The sequence below is a fragment of the Chrysochloris asiatica genome, unplaced genomic scaffold (genome assembly GCF_000296735.1).
Source record: "Chrysochloris asiatica unplaced genomic scaffold, ChrAsi1.0 scaffold00066, whole genome shotgun sequence".
Taxonomy (NCBI): domain Eukaryota; kingdom Metazoa; phylum Chordata; class Mammalia; order Afrosoricida; family Chrysochloridae; genus Chrysochloris; species Chrysochloris asiatica.
Window position 1 is genome coordinate 11,486,291 of NW_006408584.1, and position 22,988 is coordinate 11,509,278.

Below are 22,988 nucleotides of genomic sequence, written 5' to 3' on the forward strand. Positions count from 1 at the left end.
GGTTTGTCAATTTTATTAATCCTTTCAAAGAACCAGCTTCTTGTCCTATTGATTCTTTCTATAGTTTTTTCGGTTTTCCATCTCATTTATTTCTGCTCTGATCTTTATTATTTCCCTTCTTTTGGTGACTGTAGGTTCCTTCTGCTGGTCTACTTCTATTTGTTGAAGGTGCTGTGTTAACGCATTGATTTTGTCTCTTTCCTCTTTTTGGATGTGTGCATTTATCGCAATAAATTGACCTCTCAGGATTGCTTTCACCGTGTCCCAGAGATTTTGGTATGTTGTGTTTTCATTCTCGTTTGTTTCTAGGAAGTTTTTGATTTCACGTTTAATTTCTCCTTTTACCCAGTCGCTTTTTAGCAGGGTGTTGTTCAGCTTCCATGTATTTGACTTTATTGATTTGGGCTTCTTATTGTTGATTTCTAGTCTTATAGCATTGTGGTCTGAGAAGATGCTTTGTAGAGTTTTGATGGTTGTGAATTTATGAAGGCTTGCTTTGTGGCCTAACACATGGTCAATTCTGGAGAATGTCCATGCGCACTGGAGAAGAATGTGTATTGTGACAATGTTGGGTAGAATGCTCTGTATATATCTATGAGGTCAAGTTGGTTGATTGTGTTGTTAAGTTCCTCTGTGGCATTGTCGAATTTCTTTCTGGTTGTTCTATCCCTTTTTGAGAGGGGTGTGTTGAAATCTCCTACTATAATTGTGGATTTATCTATTTCTTTCTTCAATTCCATTAAGGTTTGCTTCATGTATCTTGGTGCTTTCATTGGGAGCGTAAATGTTTATTATGGTTATGTTTTCTTGTTCATTTGATCCTTTGATCATGAGATAGTGTCCTTCTTTGTCTCTTATGCATGTTTTTATCTTAAAGTCTACTTTGTCGGCGATTAGTATTGCGACTCCTGCTTGTTTAGAGCTGTTGTTGGCTTGGTAAATCGTTTTCCATCCTTTGACTCTTAGTCTGTTTTTGTCTTTGTGTATAAGTTGTGTCTTTTGCAGGCAGCATATTGACGGATCTTATTTTTTTATCCATTCTGCCACTCTTTGTCTCTTCACTGGTGCATTCAGTTCATTTACACTCAATGTAATTATTGATAGGTATGAGTTGATTACTGTCATTGTGTTAGTTTTTTGGTGGTGTTGTTCATTCTTTGGTTCTGCTTACCTTCTTGTATTGGGTTTGTGTTTTTTTAGTTGATTCTGGTTGGTTTCTTCCTAGCTTCTTTGTTTGGTTGTTCTGTTTGGGAATTCATGTTCATGATCTGTTGTGGGGTGTTAACTTTCTTTGGGGTTACCTTGTAGGCTACTAGTTTTTCTCTGCATTTAGGATATTCCATTGCAACCTGTAATTTACCTGGCATCTCCACCACCTGGGCTTCTGTTGCTGCATTTGTCCCTTCTTTGACATTGATATGTTTATGTCTTTCAGTCTATCTCTGGGTTCCCTTGAGTTTGTTGTAGTCTCGTTCCGTTCTGGACTCTGCTTTCTGTTGACTGTGTTCCAGGTGCTGTTACCATACCTGTCAATCTGTTCTTGTTGTCTGTTCTTGTTGGTTCTCCATCCCCAGAACTCCCTTTAGGATGTTTTGCAGTTCTGGGTTGGTTTTGATGAATTCCCTCAGATTCTGTTTATCCTGGAATGTTTTGATTGTGCCATCATATTTGATTGATAATTTTACTGGATAGATGATTCTTGGTTGAAAGTTTTTTTCTTGCAGGGTTTTGTATATGTCTCCCCATTGCCTTCTTGCCTGCATTGTTTGTTCTGAATAGTCAGTGCTTCATCTAATTTGTTTGCTTTTATAAGTTATATTTCTCTTCTCCCTGCCCGCTCTTAGTATTTTTTCCTTGTCTTTGGTTTTAGAGAGCTTGATTATTATATGTCTTGGAGATTTTCTTTTGGGGGTCTATCCTTTCTGGGGTATGTTGGGCTTCTTGAATGTATATTTTCTCATATTTAATGATGTTAGGGAAGTTTTCCTCCAGAAGCTCTTCCACTATCTCCTCTGTAGATTTCCTTGATTCTTCTTGTTCCAGAATGCCAATAATTCTTACACTATTCCTCTTCATGTTATCCAGCATGTATCTTAGATTGTCTTCAGATTGTTTTATCTTTTTAGCTGTTTGCTGTTCTATCTTGGCTGTACTGACAGATTTGTCTTCCAGTTCGCTAGTTCTGGTTTCCATCTCTTCCAGTCTTCTCCTTTCCCCTTTCAGGCTATTGTCTATTTCTGATATCTTATTATTGATCATCTGGACATCTTTTTGCAGGTTTTGAATTGTTTCCAGTGCTGTGTCAATCCTATTAGATTGTTCCTGCAGGATTCTAATTACTTCTCCCTTGCTTTCCTCAACCCCTTTTTGGAGTATTTGAATTTGTTTCCATATCATTCTTTTGAATTCCCTCTCAGGCAAATCCAGAACCTGCTCTTCCTCCTCTATAATATCTTTGTCTGTCTCCAGCTTATTTCTATCTACTACCTTTTTCTGCTTTTGGATATGCTTCAATAATGTTAATTGTTTCTTGTTGGGTATGATTATTCTTATTTTGTTGTAATTATTATTGCTACGATCAGGAGGTAGGCGTCTGATGACATCCGAGAGTCACCGTGTTTCTGCTGCTCTCTGTGCACTGGATAAACTTTTTTCTTTTTTCTTTCTGCCTGCTACACGCCTTGAGATTTCAAGCTAGGGCAGAGAACTCTCCTATGGCTTTTGTCCACTTGAGATTCTCCGTTTGGGCTGGCTCCAGCCCTGCTCTCAATGACCTTTGAGATTTTCTGTTCAGCTCTTGTACCTCCTCATTTCTTCCATTTGCTTTAGCATCTCTATGCTGGAGAGCAAGTTTCTGTGTCTCTTCTGACATCCATTTTGACCTTTTCCTTATTTCTTGACTTCTTAGTGACTTTTTGCTTTCTTCCTGTATGATGTTCCTCTTTAATTTGTCATTCCAGGCATAGTAAACCATATGGTTGTCAGATTCAAAATGGCCAATACCAGTCCATTTCAGCTCACTTATGCCTAAGGTATTGATGTTTATGCGTTCCATTCCATTTTTGACAATTTCTAATTTTCCTAGATTCATACTTCATACATTCCACATTTTGAGTATTAATGGATGTTTACAGCAGTTTCTCTTCATCCTGAGTTGCACCCCATCATTAAATGAATGTCTCACGGGCTTTATTCCCACGGGCTTACTCCATTTGCATCATCATGGTCAACTCTATTTTGAGGAGGCAACTCTTTCCCAGTTGCATTCTGAGTGCCTTCCGACCTGAGGAGCTTAACTTCCAGCACTATATTTGACAGTGTTTCTCTGCTATTAATAAGGTTTTCAGTGGCTAAATATTTGGAAGTAGTTTGCCACTCCTTCTTCCAAGTCTGACTTGGTTTGGAAGCTCATCTGAAACCTGTCCACTCTGGGTGACCCTGCTGGTATTTAAAATACCCGTGGCATAGCTTCCAGAGTTATAGTAACTCATAAGCCACCACAGTACGACAAAATGACAGCCGAGTTGTCTGAATTGGAGAATTCCCACAGTTGGTTGATTCTGACTCATAGGGACCCTATAGGACACAGTACAACTGCTCCTATAGAGTAGTGTGAGTACACAGGGCTATAAATCTTCATGGGAACAGACTGCCTTATCTTTCTCCCATGTAATGACTGCTGGGTTTGTACTGCTGATCTTGCAGTTAGCAGTTCAATGTTTAGCATAGTGAATCTATAATACAAAGAACATAATGTCTGCTTCCAAGCCATGAGTGACTACGGAAGACAGTAAAAGACAGAAAATAAATAGTTGAATATAGAATTATCAGAATTAGATATTAGGAACAAGGAAATGAATGATCACAAGAAAGATTTATCAAGCATTTTGTTATTGCTGTTTTTGTTAAGTGCCGTGCAACTGGTTCCAACCTATAAGCGACCCTGTATCGGGTTTCTGAGGAGCAGCTGGTGAGCCTGAGCTACCGACCCCATGGTTCAAACCAACTTTTTAGTCCAGTACATTAAACCACAGCACCATACCAAGATTTTAATCCATTTTAAAGTGCATTCTATGTTCACCTATGTGACTATGATGGTAAATCAGTGAGACATTCACAGTACAGCTTAATGTGACAAATTACATTTAAGCTTTCCATGGATTTGACTGAGAGTCATATCAGGCATGCTTATTTTGAGGGACAAATTGAACATACTATCAGATTACGTACTCTTCCTGGGTCTGTTGTAGAATACAGTCCTGCCTCTCCCAAGTATTAAGATTGATCTAGATAACTATAGAACATATGATTATGATCACTTATATTTACCCCAGGAGCTCTGGTAGCATAGTGGTTATGAGTCAGGCTGTGAACCTCAAGAAGCAGTTCGAAACTACCAGCTGTTCCATGGGAGAAAGATGAGGCTTTCTGCTCCCATAAAGATTTACAGCCTTGGAAACCCTATACAGGGTCACTATGAGTTGGACCTGACTCCACAGCACACTACCACCACCACCACCTTTACCCCATTCTCTCATTCAATTTGGAAAGAAGATCAAGAAATAATTGGAACCACCTGTGAACCATAGTCAATATATGTTTCCTAATGGAATGTGTATTTTTAACTCTTCAATGACCACCAGTCTCCTTAAATAAATACTTACATTGTCCTTTGTTTCTCTATGGCTTTTTCAAGTTTTCGAAGCTTGTTAGCCATGACATGAGCTTCTTTCTCAGCTTTGGGAGGTTTTTTACTTTTTTGCTTTTCCTCCAGAAAATCTTTTACTCTTATAGCCCATTTTTCTACATGTTTTATATTGAATCTTGAAACAAATAAAAAAAAAAAAAAAGTTTGCCTTGAGAACATACCATACATGAAATCAAATTATAAACACAAATACTGTGATCACCTTAACATACACATGTGTTTTGTTTTGTTTTTAAATAATATTTATACCAGAATGCATGTAGAAGGTATTCTAGAGCAGAGACAGACTTCTTTTATGTTTTATTTGGTAGCTTACATGGGAGAACATTAGTTTTACATTCATCCTATCGTATATCGTTTACTTGCCATGGTTACAATCTCCTCCATGCATCATCAGCCAACCAAAGGGTATGCCCTGCAAGCCTGCCCCCCAGTCATCAGCACACAACCCCTCTCCCTCTCTTGGTCTAAAGTTCCCAGCCACTCAATCTCTCTACATCATTGTCTCTGCCTCTGTCTCTGGCATCACTGCTTCTCTGGGTAGGGTCCTGCTCTCCGCTCTTCCCCCTTGGTGGTCCCAATGACATCCATGAAAGACAGACTTCTTATTAACTAGCCTAAGGTAAATGATAAGGGCAATAGCTCCCTTGCCCATACATATGTATATAAACAGATGTCTAGAAACTATCTTTTTAGTTCTGGTTGGAGCAAAAGCAATACAATTCAATGAAAATTTTTCCTGTAAGAGTGACCAGACACATCATAGGTGAAGGACAGAGAACATTTACATACAGCATGGGGACAGCTAATCTCATCCCTCTCAAAAGACAGGAAAAGCAAGATAAAACAAAATTCAAGGTTTAGACTCCTTAAAACAGAACCAAAAAGATCACATATTCTCAAACTAACCTTTTGGAATTTTCCTACTTCTTTCCAGGGAGCAGATAAACCCTGATGTCCCTGGAATTTATAATTTAGAGATATTGTGAAGGTCAAGGCTTTATATCTTTGTATGTGCATGCCAATAAAGATAACATTCCAGTCTTCTAGCACCTTGGGACTTAACCTATGGGCCTAGCTCAGGTTGAAATCATTTAGCTATCTCTGGTCAGAGAAATTTATTAGACAAATGGCTACAGAGTTAATTCTTATGATATGTGAAGAGTAAAATGCTTATTGTTGATGGTTAAGTGCCACTGAGTAGCTCTTGACTCACAGTGATCTTGTACAGAGTTTTGGAGTAGAGGCTGTTGTTATTATTATGTGCTGCTGAGTCAGTTTTGACTCATAGTAACCCTGTCTAGGGTTTTCCAATGAGTGACTATTTGGTTTGAACCCTTGTGGTTAGTAGTCTAACCCTATCAAGTTTTACCCTACAGCACCACACCAGGACCACCTATACATGCTTATGTTGTTGTAGTTAAGTGTCATGGAGTTGGTTCAGACTTACAGCGATCCTATATAGGATTTCTGAGGAGTGGTTGATGAGTTTGAACTACCAATCTTGTTGGTAGCATTTGTTGTTGTTGTTGTTGTTGTTGTTAAGTGCCGTGGAGTCGGTTCCGACTCATAGCGACCCTGCACAGGGTTTCTGAGGCTGTAAATCTTTACGGGAGCAGAATGCCTCATCTTTCTCCAGCGGAACCGCTGGTAGATTTGAACTGCTGTCCTTACAGTTCACAGCCTGATTCAGTACCATAGGTGAATAAAATCAAATCTTAACTTCTTTATGACATGTATTTTATGGTTTCAGGAAGGTAGGGCCTTTTACAAGAACACTGAAAAATCCAGGGAAGTTTGTTGTTGCTGTTGTTAGGTGCCACTGAGTTTGTTACTGACTCTTAGCGACTTTATGCACAACAGAACTAAACATTGCCAGACCTGTGCCATCCTCACTATTGCTGTTTGAGCCCAATTCTGCTGCTTCTATGTCAACCCATTTTGTTGGGAGTCTTCTTTTTTTCTAATGATCTTCACTTTACTACGCATGATGTCCTTCTCCAGGGACTGGTCACTCCTCACAACATGTGCAAAGTATGAAAAATGAACTCTTGCTATCCTGGCTTCTAAGGATCATACTACCTATACTTCTTCCAACACAGGTTTGTTTGTTCTTTTGGCAGTCCATGGTGCTTTAAATATTCTTCATCAACACCATAATTTAAATACATCTGTTATTCTACTGTCTTTCTTATTCATTGCATAACTTTCAAATTCATATAAGGCAACTGAAAATACCAAGGCTAGGGTCAGGTGCACCTTAAATCTCAAACTGGCAATTTGCTCTTTAATTCTTTAAAGAGGTCTTTTACAGCAGGTGTGCCAATGCAATACATCATTTGATTTTTTTGCTGCCTCTGTGAGTATTAATTGTATATCCAAGCAAAATGAAGACCTTCACAACTTCAATTGTTTGTCCGTTAAGGATGATGCTATTTGTTGGTCCACTTGTGAGGATTTTTTTTTTTTTTTTCTTTACACTGAGGTGCAATCCATAATGAAGTCATTGCTCTTCATCAGTAAGTATTTTAATTCTTCTTCATTTTCAATAAGCAAGATTTCATCAAATGCATGTCGCAGGTGATTAATGAGTCTTCCTCCATTCCTGATGCCACATTTATCTTCATATACTCCAGCTTCACAGAAAATCTGCTCAGCAGAGATTGAATAAGCAATGTGCAAGGATATAGCCATGACAAACAACTTTCCTGATTTTAAACAGTTCATATTCCCTTGTTCTGTTCTAACAACTGCCTGTTGGTCTATGTGCAGGCTCCTCATGGGTACAATGAAGTGTTCTGGAATACCAATTCTTCACAATGTTATCCATAGTTGGTCATGATTTACACAGTTGTAAGTTTGTATAGTCAATAAAGTGCAGTTAAACATCTTTGTGTTATACTCTGCTTTTAGCCAAAATCTATCTGATGCCAACAATGACATCTCCAGTTCCATGTCGTTTAGAGTCCGGCTTGAATTTCTGGCAGTACTCTGTCAATATATTGTTGCAACCATTTTGGAATTATCTTCAGCAAAATTTTACTTCCATGTGATATTAGTGATATTGTTAGATGAGTTCTGCATTCTGTTGGGTCACCTCTCTTTGGAATGGGCACAGATATGGATCTCTTCCCATCAGTTAGTCTGATAGTTATCTCCCAAATGTCTTGTCATAGATGAATGAGTATCTCCAGTGCTGTGTTAGTTTGTTAAAAGATTTCAATTTGTATTCTGTCAATTCCTGGAGCCTTGTGTTTTGCCAGTGCCTCCTGTGCAGTGGGGACTAGTTCCTTCAGTTCCTTGGTTCTTGATCATATGCCACCTCTTGAAATGTTTGAACAACAACATTTCTTTTTGGTACAGTGACTGTGTATTTCTTCCATCTTCTTTTGATGCTTTCCATGTCATTCTATATTTTCTTCATAGAATTCTTCAATACGTGAAAAGTTGTAGCTTGAAATTTTTCTTCAGTTCTTTCAGCTTGAGAAACGTTGATTGTGCTCTTCTCTTTTGGTTGTGTAGCTCCAGGATTTTGCACATATCATTATAATACGTTTCTTTGTCTTTTCAAGCTGTCCTGTGAAATCTTCTGTTCAGGTCTTTTATCTCCTCATTTCTTCCATGCATTTTAACTTCTCTATTTATATTCCAGAGCAAGTTTCAGAGTCTCTTCTAGTTTTTTTCTTTGCTTTCTGTCTTTTTAATGACCTTTTGCTTTCTTCCTGTATGCTGTTGCTGATGTCATATGATCAGTCATTAGTGTTTAATGCCTTAACTCTCTTTTTGGATGGTCTCAAATTCATATGAGATGTATATTGAAGATCATATTTCAGCTGTCATGGACTTGTTTAATTTTCTTAAGGTTCAGCCTGAACTTGCATTTGAGAAATTTATGGTCTGTTCTATAGTCTTTCCCTGGCTGCTGATATTGAACCCGTCTCTTCCCACAGATGCAGTCAATTTGATTCTTGTGTATCCCATCTGGTGAGGTTCATTCATACAGTCACCTTTTATGTTGTTTTTTAAAAAGGTGTTTGTAATGAATAAGTCATTGGTCTTGCAATGACTTAGTCTCTCTTAGTCTAGAAGCTCCTCTGGAACCTTGTTGTTAAGTGCCGTGGAGACAGGTTCCATGAACCTGTCCAACATGGGTGACCCTGATGGAATTTCAAATACTGGTGGCATAGCTTCCAGTATCATAGCAACATGCAAGCCACCACAGTATAACAAACTGACAAGTGATTTTTGGAAAGGGCTTACATATATTAACTCCATTAGTGCTTGCAGCAATCCTTATGAGCGGGGTGCTATCACCCCTCTTTTGTGAATGAAAAAATGGAGACAAAGAGTTTTGGTGAACTAATGAAAATCCCACAGCTAGTTTAATACAGAGTCTGGAACATGTTCTTAAGCCCAACATTATGTTGCCTTTCTTTTTACATTAAATCAAGTCACTGTGGTCTAGGCATATATCAGTGGAATCAAATGGTATTTTCATCACATTTTTTCATTTTTAAAATTTAATTCATATGAAAACATTTTTACATCTTAAATTTCTCTTAAGATTATTGTGCATTCTTTATATATACAATAAAGAATACAATCTAAAAACTGGGACAAGTGCTTCTAATATATAGATATAGATAGATATAGATATATTCTTACCCCACTCCAATGTATTTTGGAGGAACATTTTATTTTGATTTAGGAGAAATTTTATACAGCAAATTAATTTCTCAAACAACAACTTATATACATTTTGTTTTGTGATATTAGTTGTAACCCCTTCAATGCAGAAGTACTCTTCCCACTTTCTTCCTGGGTTCCATATGCCCATCTCTCCTAACCCTTCCTGCCTTGTGAATTTTTATTTTGGGCAAATGCTTTTCATTTAGTCAGTTCCCTTTGGTTAATTATTCTGATGAACTCTTTCCTTAGGAGTGTTATTGTCCACTTTTTAGGCTGTCTGTTGTTTGGCTGAAAGATGATCTCTGGGAGTATGTTCAGTACCAGGTTTAAAGAGTTCCTAAGGATCCTGGTGTGGCACTGTAGGATCAGTACTGGATGACTAACAGCAAGCTTGGGTGGTTCAATCCTACCAGTCATTACTTGGAATACCTACTTGGAATACAGGGTCACCATGAGTTGGAATTGATTCAACGGCTCTTAACAACAACAAAAACAACAAGGGTCATAGTTGGATATTATGCCAATATCTTTCTAGCCTTTGTATGATTTAGAGCTTTATTCTATATTTTTCTCCAAATCTGTCCATTCACCTATTGTGAGCCCAATCAGAGTGGTTAGTAGTAGTAGCTGGGCAACACCTAGTTTTTCTGATCTCACGCTAATGTGGTAGTATGGTACGTTAGTCTTTCAGAATTAATTTTTTACTTGAGTCTCTAGTTTCCTTTAATCTTCTTTTTTTCTGGACAGGAAGAGACCAATATTGGTATCTTATATGCCACTTACAAGCTTTTGAAACCAAGTTGCTTTGAAACCAAAGACAATGAAACCATTATCTTTACGTCTTTATGCCAATTGAACTAAGTGTCCCCTGAGATTATAATTCTAAACCCTCAAATTTAATGACTCAGTTTCTCAAGAAGTTTGATTATGGCTAAAAATTTTGCATATCTTTGCCCCCTGTATGCTTTACTATATCTGTATGTATGCCTGGATATTTTTTGCAGCACATACAAATACCTATGTAGAAATATCCTTTGTCAAACCAGTATTTGCTTATGTATGTACTCCCATCTACCATCCCATACCTGTTCACATCTACCTATACATGAGGGGCTTCAAATAGTGTGTAGAAAAATTCCATTATATTTTGATTCTATTTTCCATGCACCCTTGAATCCACTTGTAAATCATAATTTGTTATTATCAAAGAATTGTGTATGTAATAGTTGTTGCTATTTACTCCTGCATACCTCCAAGTATCTTCCTTTGCCTTAGTTATGTTGTGCTGAACACCCTGATTATATATTATCTTTGCCTTCACTCAAGTTAACTACTCTTTATTTAGTGATTCTTCCTCCTCCCTTCCACTATGGTTAACCACCAAAGGAAGTTTCTTTCTGTTAACCTATTCTTCTTGTCTTTTTATAAATGTTGTTGCTAAGTGCTGTTGAATAGCTTCCAACACACAACGACCCTATAGAGGGCTTCCTAAGGGTGGCTGGTTAGTGTTAACCACCTACCTTATAGTTTAGTTCTTATCCTACAGTGCCACACCACCAATACCCTTTGTAATTGACTTATTTCACTAATAATAATGTCTTCCAAGTTCGTTCATCTGAGCAATTTTGCTGATTCTTCATTATTCTTTAACGTATCGTATTCCATTGTGTATTGAACTATAGTTTGCTTATCCATTCATTCTTTGATGGTCACTTAGTTGGCTCCATTTTTTTTGCCATTGTGAATACTGCTATGCTGAATATGGGTGAACATACACCTATTCGTATAATGGCTCTTACTTCTCTAGAACAGATACGTTGTAGTAGGATTGTTGAATAACAGTAGATTTATAATTTTCTAATGAACTGCCATATAATTTTCTATAGTGGTTGTATAATTCTACAGTCACACTAGCATTGTATAAGAGTTCCATTTGCCCCACACCCACAACAGCATTTGTTGTTTTCTGATTTTTTATTATTATTGCTATTATTATCAAAGTGAGATGATATATTATTTTGATTTTGATTTATCTCTCTCTCATGGATAATGGGAGTCCTGGTGTGGTGCTGTAGGATAAGTACTGGACACAAAGGTTGGTTTGAACTGCAGGGTCAGTGGTTCAAATCCACCAGTCACTTTTCAGAAACTCTATGCAGGCTTACTATGAGTCAGAACTGACTTGACAGTACTTAACAACAACAACAATGGCTAATTGGGACTCCTAGTTGGGACTGTAAGACAGGCACTGGACTCCAAATCACAGGGCCAGTGGTTCAAACCTACCAGTTGCTCCTCAGAAACCTGGTACAGAGTCTCTATGAGTCAGAATAAACTCCACAGCACTTAACAGCAAAATGGTTAATGGCCATGAGAATTTCTGCATGAATTTGTTGGCCACATGAATGTCTTCTTTGGTAAACTGTTTGTGTTCCCAGCCCATTTTAAAACTGGATTGTTTGTCATTTTGTTGTTAAGTTGCAAAGGTTTTCTACAGATTGTAGAAGTATGTTGTTGTCAGATTGTTTTCCCTGTCAAATATGTTATTGCTATTTTTTTACCCAGCCTGTATGTTCTCTTTTTACTTTTTTGGAGAAGTCTTTTTATGTGCATAAGTGTTTGATTTTTAGTAGGTTCTAATCATCTTGGAAACCCTATACAGTGTCACTATGGGTCGGAATCAACTCAACAGTACTTAACAACTATAACAATCATCTAGTTTACTGCCTGGTGTTGGTGAATTTTTAGTTACAATTGATATTTAATTATATTGATAGACTGTTCATGGCATGAATTACATACCTGAAGTTTACCCCTACTTTTTCTTCATGATATTTATAAATTTAGGATTTATACTTAGTTTCTTCTTCTTCAGTCATGCTTTCCTTATTGGGGATCTTTCCTCTCCATATGAACGTTGTAGTTAGTTTTAAATTTCTTTAAATAATGCAAAATGGATCAGGATTGATAGATTACTTTAGGTAGTACTGACATTTTCACAATGTTAAACCTTTCTATCCATGAGCATGGTATATGCTCCCATTTATACAGGTCCCTTTTGGTTTCTTGAGGTTTAAATTTTTCTTTGTATGTCTTTTACATCTCTGACTAGTTTCATATTTTTGGTGGATATTGTACATGGTACTATTTTCCTGATTTCCTTTTCAGAGTTCTTTTTGTTAGTAACAAATTAGGCTGAGGTTTTGTACATTGATCTTGTGCCCTACCACATTGCTCAATTCTTCAGTTAGTTCTAGTAGCTGTTTTGGATAATAGCTGGTATTTTCTAGGTATAAGATCATATCATCTGCAAATAGAGATACTTTTACTTCTTCCTTAACTGTTTGGATGCCTTTTATTTCTTTTACTTGCCTTATGGATTACCAGTTCAATACTGAATATGAGTTGTGATGAAGGACACTCTGTCTTATACCCATTTTGAACTGGAATGTTTTCGGTCTCTGCATTGAGAATAATGATTGTCCATGATTTTGTGTTGTTGTTTTTAAGTGCTGTCAATAGCTTCCTGTCCACAACAACCCTGTATAGGGATTTTGAGGCTGTAAATCTTTGTGCGAGCAGCAGGCTTCATCTTTCTCCTGTGGATCAGTGATGTCTTGAACAGTAGTTCACAGGTGTCTTTGACAACTTCAATCTTTTCTCCATTTATATGTTTGTCGGTCCAGGGATGAGGATTTTTGTTGCCTTTATTTTGAGATGCAACCCATACCAAAGGCTGTGGTCTTTGACTGAATTAGTAAGTATTTTAAGTCCTCTTCTCTTTAAGCAAGGAGGGTTGTATCATCTGCAAATTTCAGGTTGTTAATGAATCTTCCTTTAATCCTGATGCCACATTTTTCTTCATATAATCCAGCTTCTCAGACTATTTGCTCAGCATACAGAGTGGATAAGTATATTTGAAAGACTACAACCCAGGAGCACACCTTTCCTAATTTTAAACCATTCAGTGTTCCCTTGTTCTGTTTGAACAACTGCTTTTTGGCCTATGTACAGATTCCTCATGAGCACAATGAAATATTCTGGAATACTTATTCTCCACAATGTTTTTTCATAGCTTGTCATGATCCACAAAATCAAAAACCTCTGCATAGTTAATAAAGCACAGGTAAACATCCTTCTGATACTCTCTGCTTATAGCCAAGATCCATCTGATACCAGCAATGATGTGTCTTGTTCCACTTCCTCTTCTGAACCCAGTTTGAACCACTGAAAGTTTTCTGTCAATGTGCAGTTGCAGCTATTTTTTTTTTTTTTTATCTGTAATAAAACTTTACTTGCATGCAATATCAATGACATTGTCCAATGATTTCTGCATTCCGTTGGGTCATCTCTGTTTGTAATTGGTACTAATATGGATCATTCCAGTCACTTGGCCAGATAGTTGTCACCCATATTTCTTGGCATAGATGAATGTGTGCCTTCAGTTCCACGTCACATTGTTGAAAGATTTCAATTTGTATTCCATCTATTCCTGGTAACTTATTCTTTGCCAATGCCATCAATGAACCATGGACTTGTTACTTCAGGATCATTGGCTCTTCATATGCTACCTCTTGAAATGGTTGAACACTGACCATTTCTTTTTGGTACAGTGACTCTGTGTATTATTTCCATCTTCTCTTGATGCTTTCTGCATCATTCAATATTTGCCCCATAGGGGGGAACAGCCAGAAGCAACACAAAAGAAATCACGTGGGCCTGGATCCAGCCTATAACTAACTGGAATACCTTGGGGTGGGGGAGGACACTGCCCAGACCCAAATTGGTGGGGGGACTGTGATGGCATGGACAGATGGAGTGGCTGGGGACACTGGACTCAGGGAGGGAGAGGAGCTGTTTGCTGACAGCTAGTGGGGTGCGGGCCTGTGAGGTGTATCCTTTGGTTATTAGATGAGGCACAGAGGGGATTTTAATCACTGCAATGAAATGAAATATGATAGGATGAATGTGATACTGAAGTGGGCCAGAGGCAAATAATGATGTATGCAAAGCCTTGGAGCAACAGGGCTCTGGGATACAGAGATTGAGACATGGTTTGAATGGGGAAAAGGGAGTAAATAATGTTAAGATGCTTGGCTGTCTGTTGAATCTTGGTTCCCCTGGCATACTGCTATAAAATAGACACTGGAGGGGGAGAGCAAGGAAGAGCCAGACATAGCACCATAGAAAGCTTGTAAGTCTGACTTCTGCCTATAAGTGATTGGAATACCTAAAAGGGGGATACAACATGCCCAGCAAAGGAAGCTTCCTGAGAAGCCTCTGCATTACACAAGACCATAGATGGAATCCTGAATAGCATCCAGAATCTTCTGAGGGGAAAGGTCCACTTGAAAGGACAAGCAGACCACTTGGAGTGACAGAAGAACAGAAGATACATCCTGAAAGAAAGACTGACAAGAAAAACACAAAACATATAGGTAGGCCGACAGACTACTAAAGAACTACAAGTGGCTCACCCAGGAGACATCAAGGCAAGTGGCTGGGTCCCCCTCAAGGCAAACCCCCTTCTGAGACTAAGGCTCAATGGGAATGCATGCTCTGATTGGTGACCACATTCTTCACCGATAAGGGGAAGAGAGGGAAAAACAGCAATGAAGATGCAAGCCAAGCCCTACAACACTCAATAGACTCCTGTGAATCCAGATGGATACCTGGTTGGCCAGCAATGTGCCAAGTCCAGGGGACTCTTGGACCCAGAGTCAGTGACATAGTCACAAAGGACTAGAGTGGAGAGTGAAGCGACCAGCTGATAAGAAGAGGGGGCACATGCATAAGTACACCCACACTTGCAGACAATACCCACTTGACCTGGCCTCAATGGCTGGAGGATCAGAGCTCAAACAGAAGAAGAAAGAAGATGGAAAAATGAATAATCTGATTTAATTTGATGAACTTGACACACACCTATGGAAGCAATAGCTCAAAAGAGTGAACAAATCTTCACAGCAAGGATCATTCCCACCTCCTTCACACACGGAGAGGACAGAGATGGGCAACTTGGACATTGACTACCCAGAATGGGGGTGGGGGAGGCTATAGAGGCAAGAAGTGACTTGCTTACAAGCTTTCAAGAGGGAACCTAGATCCAGAGGGTGTGGAGCAAAGTAGAATCCCCACTAAGTTGTATTCATTCTGCCTAGTCAGAGCTGATGAAAGGATATGTAGATAGGTCTCCAGAGATACAATAGTGAATAATTGTTATCAGGATTGATTGTAAGGGTTGGAAGTGTAAAAGTGGACATTTTGGGGCAAAGGGAGGGGAGGGATTAACCTTGCAGTCTAGGAGCGGAGGTCCCTGGGACCATCGAAGTAGAAGAGCAGAGAACGGACCCTTACCCAGATAAGCAGTGATGCCAGGGATGGAGGCAAAGACGATGACATGGGAGATGGAGCGGCTGGAGACTTTGGATCTGGAGAGAGAGAGGGGCGGTGTGAGGACCACCACCGGGCATGATTATGGCATATACCCTTTGATTGATTGATGATGCATGGAAGGTATTATAACCATGGCAAAGAAACGATATATGACGGAATCAATGTGAAGCTGATGTCCTCCCATGTAAACTATCACATAATTCACAATAAAGCATAAATAAAAAAATTTGTGTGTCCCATAGAATCCTTCAATATTAAAAGTTGAGGTTTGAATTTTTTCTTCAGTTCTCTGTTTGAAAAATGCTGAAAGATTTCTTCCCTTTTAGTTTTTTAACTTCAGGTCTTTGCACATTTCATTATAATATTTGATTTTGTCTTCTGGAGCTGCCCTTTGACATTTTCTGTTCAGCTCCTGTACCTCTTTACTTCTTCCATTTGCTTTAGCATCTCTATGCTGTAGAGCAACTGCCAGAAACTCTTCTGACATCCATTTTGGTCTTTTCCTTCTTTCTTGTTTTCTTAACGATCATTTGCTTTCTTCCTGTATGATATTCTTGATGCCATCCCACAATTCTGATCTTTGGTCTTTAGTGTATAGTGTATCAAATCTGTTCTTCAGATGATCTCTAAATTCAGGTGGAATGTATTCAAGGTCATATTTTAGCTCTTGTGGACTTGTTTTTATTTTCTTCAGCTTCAGTCTGAATTTGCATGTGAACCATTGATGGTCTGTTGCATAGTCTGGCCCGCTCTTGTTTTGACTAATTATATGGAACTTTTCCACCACCTATTTACACAGATGTAGTCAATTTGATTTCTGTGTATTCCATCTGGTGAGGTCCATAAGAATAGTAGTCTTTTATGTTGTTTAAAAAAGGTATTTGCAAAGAAGTCACTCGTCTTGGGAAATTCTATCATGCAATCTCCAGTATCGTTTCTGTCATTAGGAACATATTTTCCAACTACTGATCTTTCCTCATTGTTTCCAACCTTTGCATTCCAATCGCCAGTAGTTGTGAGTACATCTTGATTATATGTTTGATCAATTTCATACTGAAGAAGTTGGCAGAATTCTTCAGTTTCATCATCACTGGTTTCAGTTGTTGGTGCATAAATCTGAATAACTCTGGTCTTCCTGTTGTTGTTGTTATGTGCCATGGAGTCGGTTCTGACTTATTGCGACCCTGTGTAGGGTTTCCTAGGCTGTAAATCTTTACAGTCTTCCTGTAGGTGTATGAATATTATCCTATCACACACAGTCTTGTACTTCATGACAGATCCTGATATGTTCTTTTTGATGATGAATGCAACACCATTTGTCTTCAATCTGTCATAATACATCGTACACCATCTTACTATCAGATTCAGAATGACCAATACCAGTTCATTTCACCTCCACTAATGCCTAGAATATCAACATTTATGTGTTCCATTTAATTCTTGACAATTTCCAATTTTTCTAGAATCATACTTCATATATTACATGTTCTGATTACTAATGGATTTTTACAGGTATTTCTCTTCATTTTGAGTTGTGCCCCATCAGCAAATGAAGGTCCCAAGGGCTTTACTAAATTTGTGTCATCATGGTCAACTCTACTTTGAGGAGGCAGCCCTTACTCTGTAGCATTTTGAGTGACTTCCAACCTGAGGGGCTCATCTTCTGGCAATATCTGACAGTATTCTGGTGTTCTTCATCATGTTTCAATAGTCAATATTCTCTTGCTGATAGTGTCCCACTGCTATTCATAATGCTTTCAGTAACTAAATATTTAGAAGCAGTTGATCTCACCTTCTTTCTAGTCTGTCTTCATCTGGAAGCTCAGCTGAAATCTGTCCACCAAGGGTGACCCTGCTGGTATTTAAAATACCCATGAAGTAGCTTCCAGAATCACAGCAACACACAAGCCACCACAGTTTGACAAACTGACAGACGTGTGGTGAGGTATTGGTTATGCTTGATCATAGAATTAATTTGAGATTATTCCAACATTTTATATATTCTAAAATAGTTTGGTATAAATCTATAATGAAGTCATCTGGGTCATGGCCTTCTTTGGTGAGATGGTGGTAGTTTTCTTTTTTGGTAACCTTTTTAATTTCTTTTCTTTTTTTTTTTTTTATAATACTTCTGGTAAATTTTTCTACGTCAGTTTGGGTGAGTTTAGATATGTAATATGTTTCTAGAAATTTGTTTATTCTTCTACATTATCATATTATAGTACACTTCCTTATAGTATTAATGTTGTTGTTAGGTGCCATCGAGTTGGTACCGATTCATTGCAACCCTATGCACAACACAACAAAACACTGCCTGGTCCTGGGCCAACCTCACTATTGTTGCCCCAGTTGAGCCCATTGATGCTGCCACTTTGTCAATCCACCTAGCTGGGGGTCTTCCTCTTTTTCTCTGACCCTCCACCTTACCAAGCATAATATCTCTCTCCAGCGACTGGTTTTTCTTCTACTTTGTTCTGTTGGAAAGTCACTCATTTCACTTCTTATTTTTTGTCATCTGCATCTTCTCCAGCTTTTCCTTTGTTAATTTGTTCAGTGGTTTGGTAATTTTATTAATCCTTTCAAAAACCAACTTCTAATCTCATTGTTTCTATTATTTATGTTTTCTGTATCATTTATTTCTGTTCTAATCTTTATTTTTGACTTTCTTCTGATAATTGATTTTTTTATTTTGCATCTCTTTTTCTATTTGTTGAAGCTGTATGGGTAAAAGTATTGATTTGGGCTCTTTTTCCCTCTTTTATGGGTATGATTATTTTTAAGTTGACTTTTGAGCATTGATTTTGCTATGTTGAAAAGTTTTCTGATTTCATTCTAGGAAATTGTTTTATTTCATTTTTTAAAGCAAAGAGTTATTTTTCCTGTTACTGATTTAGAGCTTTGGAATTTTAGAAGATGCTTTACATTATTTTGATGTTTTTTAATTACTGAAGCCTACTTTGTGAGTAACATATGGTCTGTACTGGAGAATGATCCACATGTGCTAAAAAAGAACACACTGTGCTGTTGTTTGTTGGTGGGTTTTGTATATTGATATGAAATCAAGTTGGCTGCTTTTATTGTTTAGGTTTTCTGTATTTTTGTTCCATGTCTTTCTAGTCCTGTCCTTCATCTAAAGTGATATGTTAAAGTCTCCTATTAGAAACTTTTAGAGTGGTCTATGTCTCTTTAAAGACTGTAGAGTAACCTATTTCTCTTTCCAACTCTGTTAAAGTTTCCAACTCAATTAGCCTTCAGAGACTAGAGATGCCTATTTCTCACTCCAACTCTGCTAAAGGTTGTCTTAAGCATTTTGGAGCTCATTCATTGGGTGTATAGATATTTACCATGGTTCTATTCTCTTGTTGAATTGACCCTTTAAACATGACATATTTCCCTTCCTTCACTCCTAGGCTGGAGCCCTGGTGTGGTACTGTAGGATAAACATGGACTGCTAACCAATTTGTTTTGTTAAAATGTCACTCATCGTTAAGTCAGTAGTTCAAAGTCATCAGCTACTCAGAAATGCTATACAGGGTGGCTATGAGTTGGAACTAACTCAATGGCACACAACAACAGCAACAACAACTCTTATGCTGGTAATATTAATCTTTTTATCATCTTATTTTGCTACTCACGAAACTAAGGCTCAAATTTAAGTGGTAATATAAACATTTAGGGATAACATAGAATAAGAATCCAAATTTGGGCTTGACTATGAAGGAGCTCCGGTAGCGTAGTGGTTACGAATCGGGCTGCAAACCTTAGGGTCAGCGGTTCGAAACTACCAGCCGCTCCGTGGGAGAAAGATGAGGCTTTCTACTCCTGTAAGGATTTACACCCTCGGAAACCCTGTACAGGGTCACTATGGGTCGGAACCGACTCGACGGCACTCAACAACAACAACAATGAAGTATATATTCTTAAGAAACCCTATACAGCTACTAAACACTAAATAAGCGGTATATATTTCTTTCTAAAACTAGATTAGAAAAAGCTGCTGGCTACATTACTATTTGAAAATATCTCAGAGGTTTCATTTGAGCCCCAACAATCTTGAGGAACTAGGGTTGTTGTTGATCAGTGCTGTTGAGTCCATTCTGATTCAGAGTGATTCCATGTATTACACAGAACTGCTCCATAGTATTTTCTTGGCTGTAATCTTAATGGGAGGAGGTTGTCAGGTCTTTATCCTGTGGAATGTATGGCTATATTAGGACCACCAATCTTTCAGTTATCAGCCAAGTGTTTAACTGCTATACCACCAAGGCTACTAGAAATAACTCAACATACATTAGATCAAGGATTTATATAGTAGGTTTTGTGAAGAATCCAAATTTCATAGAAATGTGCCAAGACCGAATTCCCTGAGTATAATCAAATACTTAACATTTTTGTATAATATTTTACTCTAAAGAGATTTTTAGCTTGAGTATATGACTAATAAATTTAGCTCTTCTGGGATTTCTATTTTAGAGGCTGGCTTTCAGAAATACTAAAGAAGTACAGAATTATTTTTATTGCTAACCACAGTCTATAGCCATGCTTGAAAGTGAAGTAGATGAGCACAGCAACGTCTTGATAGCAAACAATCATTTATTTCCTTGCCCAATAATACCCTGTAATGGATAATATTCTATATTTTGGAATAGCCATTATAGTTTGGGATCAGAAAAGAAGAATTTCCCTACAATAAATAATAACAAAACTAAACAAGTCATGGAAACTTTATATAAAACAAAGTCATAGAATCTTACTCATGTACCAATGTTGAACAAAACATATGTTCACATGTAAACAAATATACAATAATAAATAATAATAATTAATTGTTGCTAAAGTATACAACTTCATAAATTATATTTTTGTGTCAATGGATTGAAACTGGAAAATTATACTGTATTTTAAAAAACTGTTTAATAACAATTTTGTTTTTTTAAATAAATGAATTCCTCAGGATACAAAAGCATAAAAAACTTGGCAAACTATCATTATTCCTAGGGTATAGTTTTATAACTGTAAATTAAAAGCAAAACCAAGCCCTGCCAATAAATACACCAGAACATCATGAGGGCACTTTAATTTCACATATGATATTTGTGTGGACAGATATTCAGGTTTTTAGAAAAGGAACCTACATATTTACTGAAAATTAATGACCTAAATAAAATATTTTGCAGGACAAAGAAAACAAAAAATGGGATAACCGACAAAATAATTTCTAATGGAATATGCAAAACTATTTAAAAATAATTGAACTAAAAAGATGTACTTCAAACAATAAGATCTATAACACTGTTACAATATATAATAAGTAGTACTAAGTGCTAGACTATAAAAGTAATAACTCTAATCACTCTAATAAATCTAATTTCAATTAGACTTCATGTATTCAGGTGATTAGATTTATTAACAACAACAAAACGTAAAATTAAGTAACTTACATAAAACACAGAGCAGGCAACTTCCCCAATTTTCTTAGCTTTTCAACAAGAAGTGGAAACATTTGTGCCATGTTTTCTGAACTACCAGTTGTTCTAGGACTAAGCTTCTTTAGTACCATTTCAGCCTGCATTGGTGAATAAAAAAATGATTTAAGTTCTGTATAACAAAGAAAATAATTAATATTTTAGCTAATATTTTCATAATTGTCTTATCTATATTTCTTTGGTTCTTTAAGTTTGTGCTAGGAAGAACATTATGAAAATAGGCAAATAAATCCACTAGACAAAGTGCATATATACATTGAAGGAGTATCAAAAAGTGTGGAAAAATCCATTTTCCTGTGAGATTTTTGAAGTTACTGTGTATACTATGTTGAAATGCATTTTTTATTGTGGTAAATATATAAGCAATAACCTCATATGCATGTGAAGTTTGGACAGTGAATAAGGAAGACCATAGAAGAACTGATGCATTTGAGTTATGATGTTGAAGAAGAATGCTAAAAATACCATGGACTGCCAAAAGAACCAATTAATCTGTGTTGGAAGAAATATAGCCAGAATCTTCCTAGGAAGCTAAGATGGCCAGATTTCATCTCTCATACTCAGACATATTATCTGGAGGGACCAGTCCCTATTTGGTAAAGTGGAGGGTCAGAGAAAAAGAGGAAGACCCCTAACAATATGGATTGGTATGGTGGCAGCAACAATGGGCTCAAATGTAGCAATGATTTTGACGTTGGTGTAGGTCTGGGCAGTGTTTCGTTCTGTTCTGTTCTAGGGTTACTATGAGTTGGTACTGACCTCAATGGCACCTAACAACAAATATAAGCAATAAAACAGGTGCCATTTCAATAATCTTCACATGTACAAATCAGTATCATTAATAATATTTTTCATGCTGCTTAACCATCAATATTAACGGTTCCCTTGTGTTTCTATATGCAGTTTTTTGATGCAATACATACTCAAGCAAAGGATTGCTCAGTTAATGATGTTGGTTATGCAGGAAAGGACTCAAGTTTCTTCCTGTATCATTAACAAAACAAGGACACTGAGTGATCTAAAATCTGTAAAGGGGTATGTCAGGGTTCTTTCACCATATTTATTCAGTCTGTGTTCTGAGTAAATAATCTGAGAAGTGGATTATATGAAGAAATGTACAACATCAGGATTGGGGGAAGATTCATTAAAATCTGTACTGTGCAGATGACACAGCCTTGCTTGTCAAGAGAAAATGAAGCATTTACTGATAAAGATCAAAGACTGTAGCATTCAGTATGGATTGTATATTAGAATAAATAAAATTAAAATCCTAACAACTGGACCGATAAACAGCACCAGTATAAACAGAAAAAAAGATTGAAGTTGTCAAGAATTTCACAATCAACGCTCATTGTGGTTATATTATTGTTAAGTGTCATCGAGTTGGTACTGACTCAGCAATCCTGTACAGGTTGAACAATCAACCTTGCAGTCCAGCACATTAACCCACAAAAACACACCAGGATTCCAAATGAATATCTGATAAGTAAGCTTACCTCTAGAACCAGGTGGGTTGCATCATTTAACAATGTGCTACCTAGAAAGCTACCAAGATTAACCTCAAACAGATAAACAAATTTCGCTGATGGCTATTGTTAAGTGCCATTGAGTAGGCTGGAATCTCTGTATAGGGTTTCTGGGGTGTGGCTGGTGAGCTTGAACTGCTGACACTGGGCTTCAAACCGACTTTGCAGTCCAGCACACTAACC

General features: G+C 37.4%; 1 protein-coding gene across 1 annotated transcript in view; it reads right to left on the bottom strand.

Annotated features, from left to right (window-relative positions):
* Positions 1 to 22,988, bottom strand: part of LOC102829971 (probable ATP-dependent RNA helicase DDX60-like) — a gene marked incomplete at its 5' end in the record, with an annotated part of 180,523 nt that overhangs the window by 64,870 nt on the left and 92,665 nt on the right. Inside the window, 2 exons of the mRNA XM_006864549.1 lie at positions 4,665 to 4,823; positions 21,235 to 21,359. Coding sequence (XP_006864611.1) covers positions 4,665 to 4,823; positions 21,235 to 21,359 — 284 coding nt within the window. The remainder of the gene's footprint in view (positions 1 to 4,664; positions 4,824 to 21,234; positions 21,360 to 22,988) is intronic.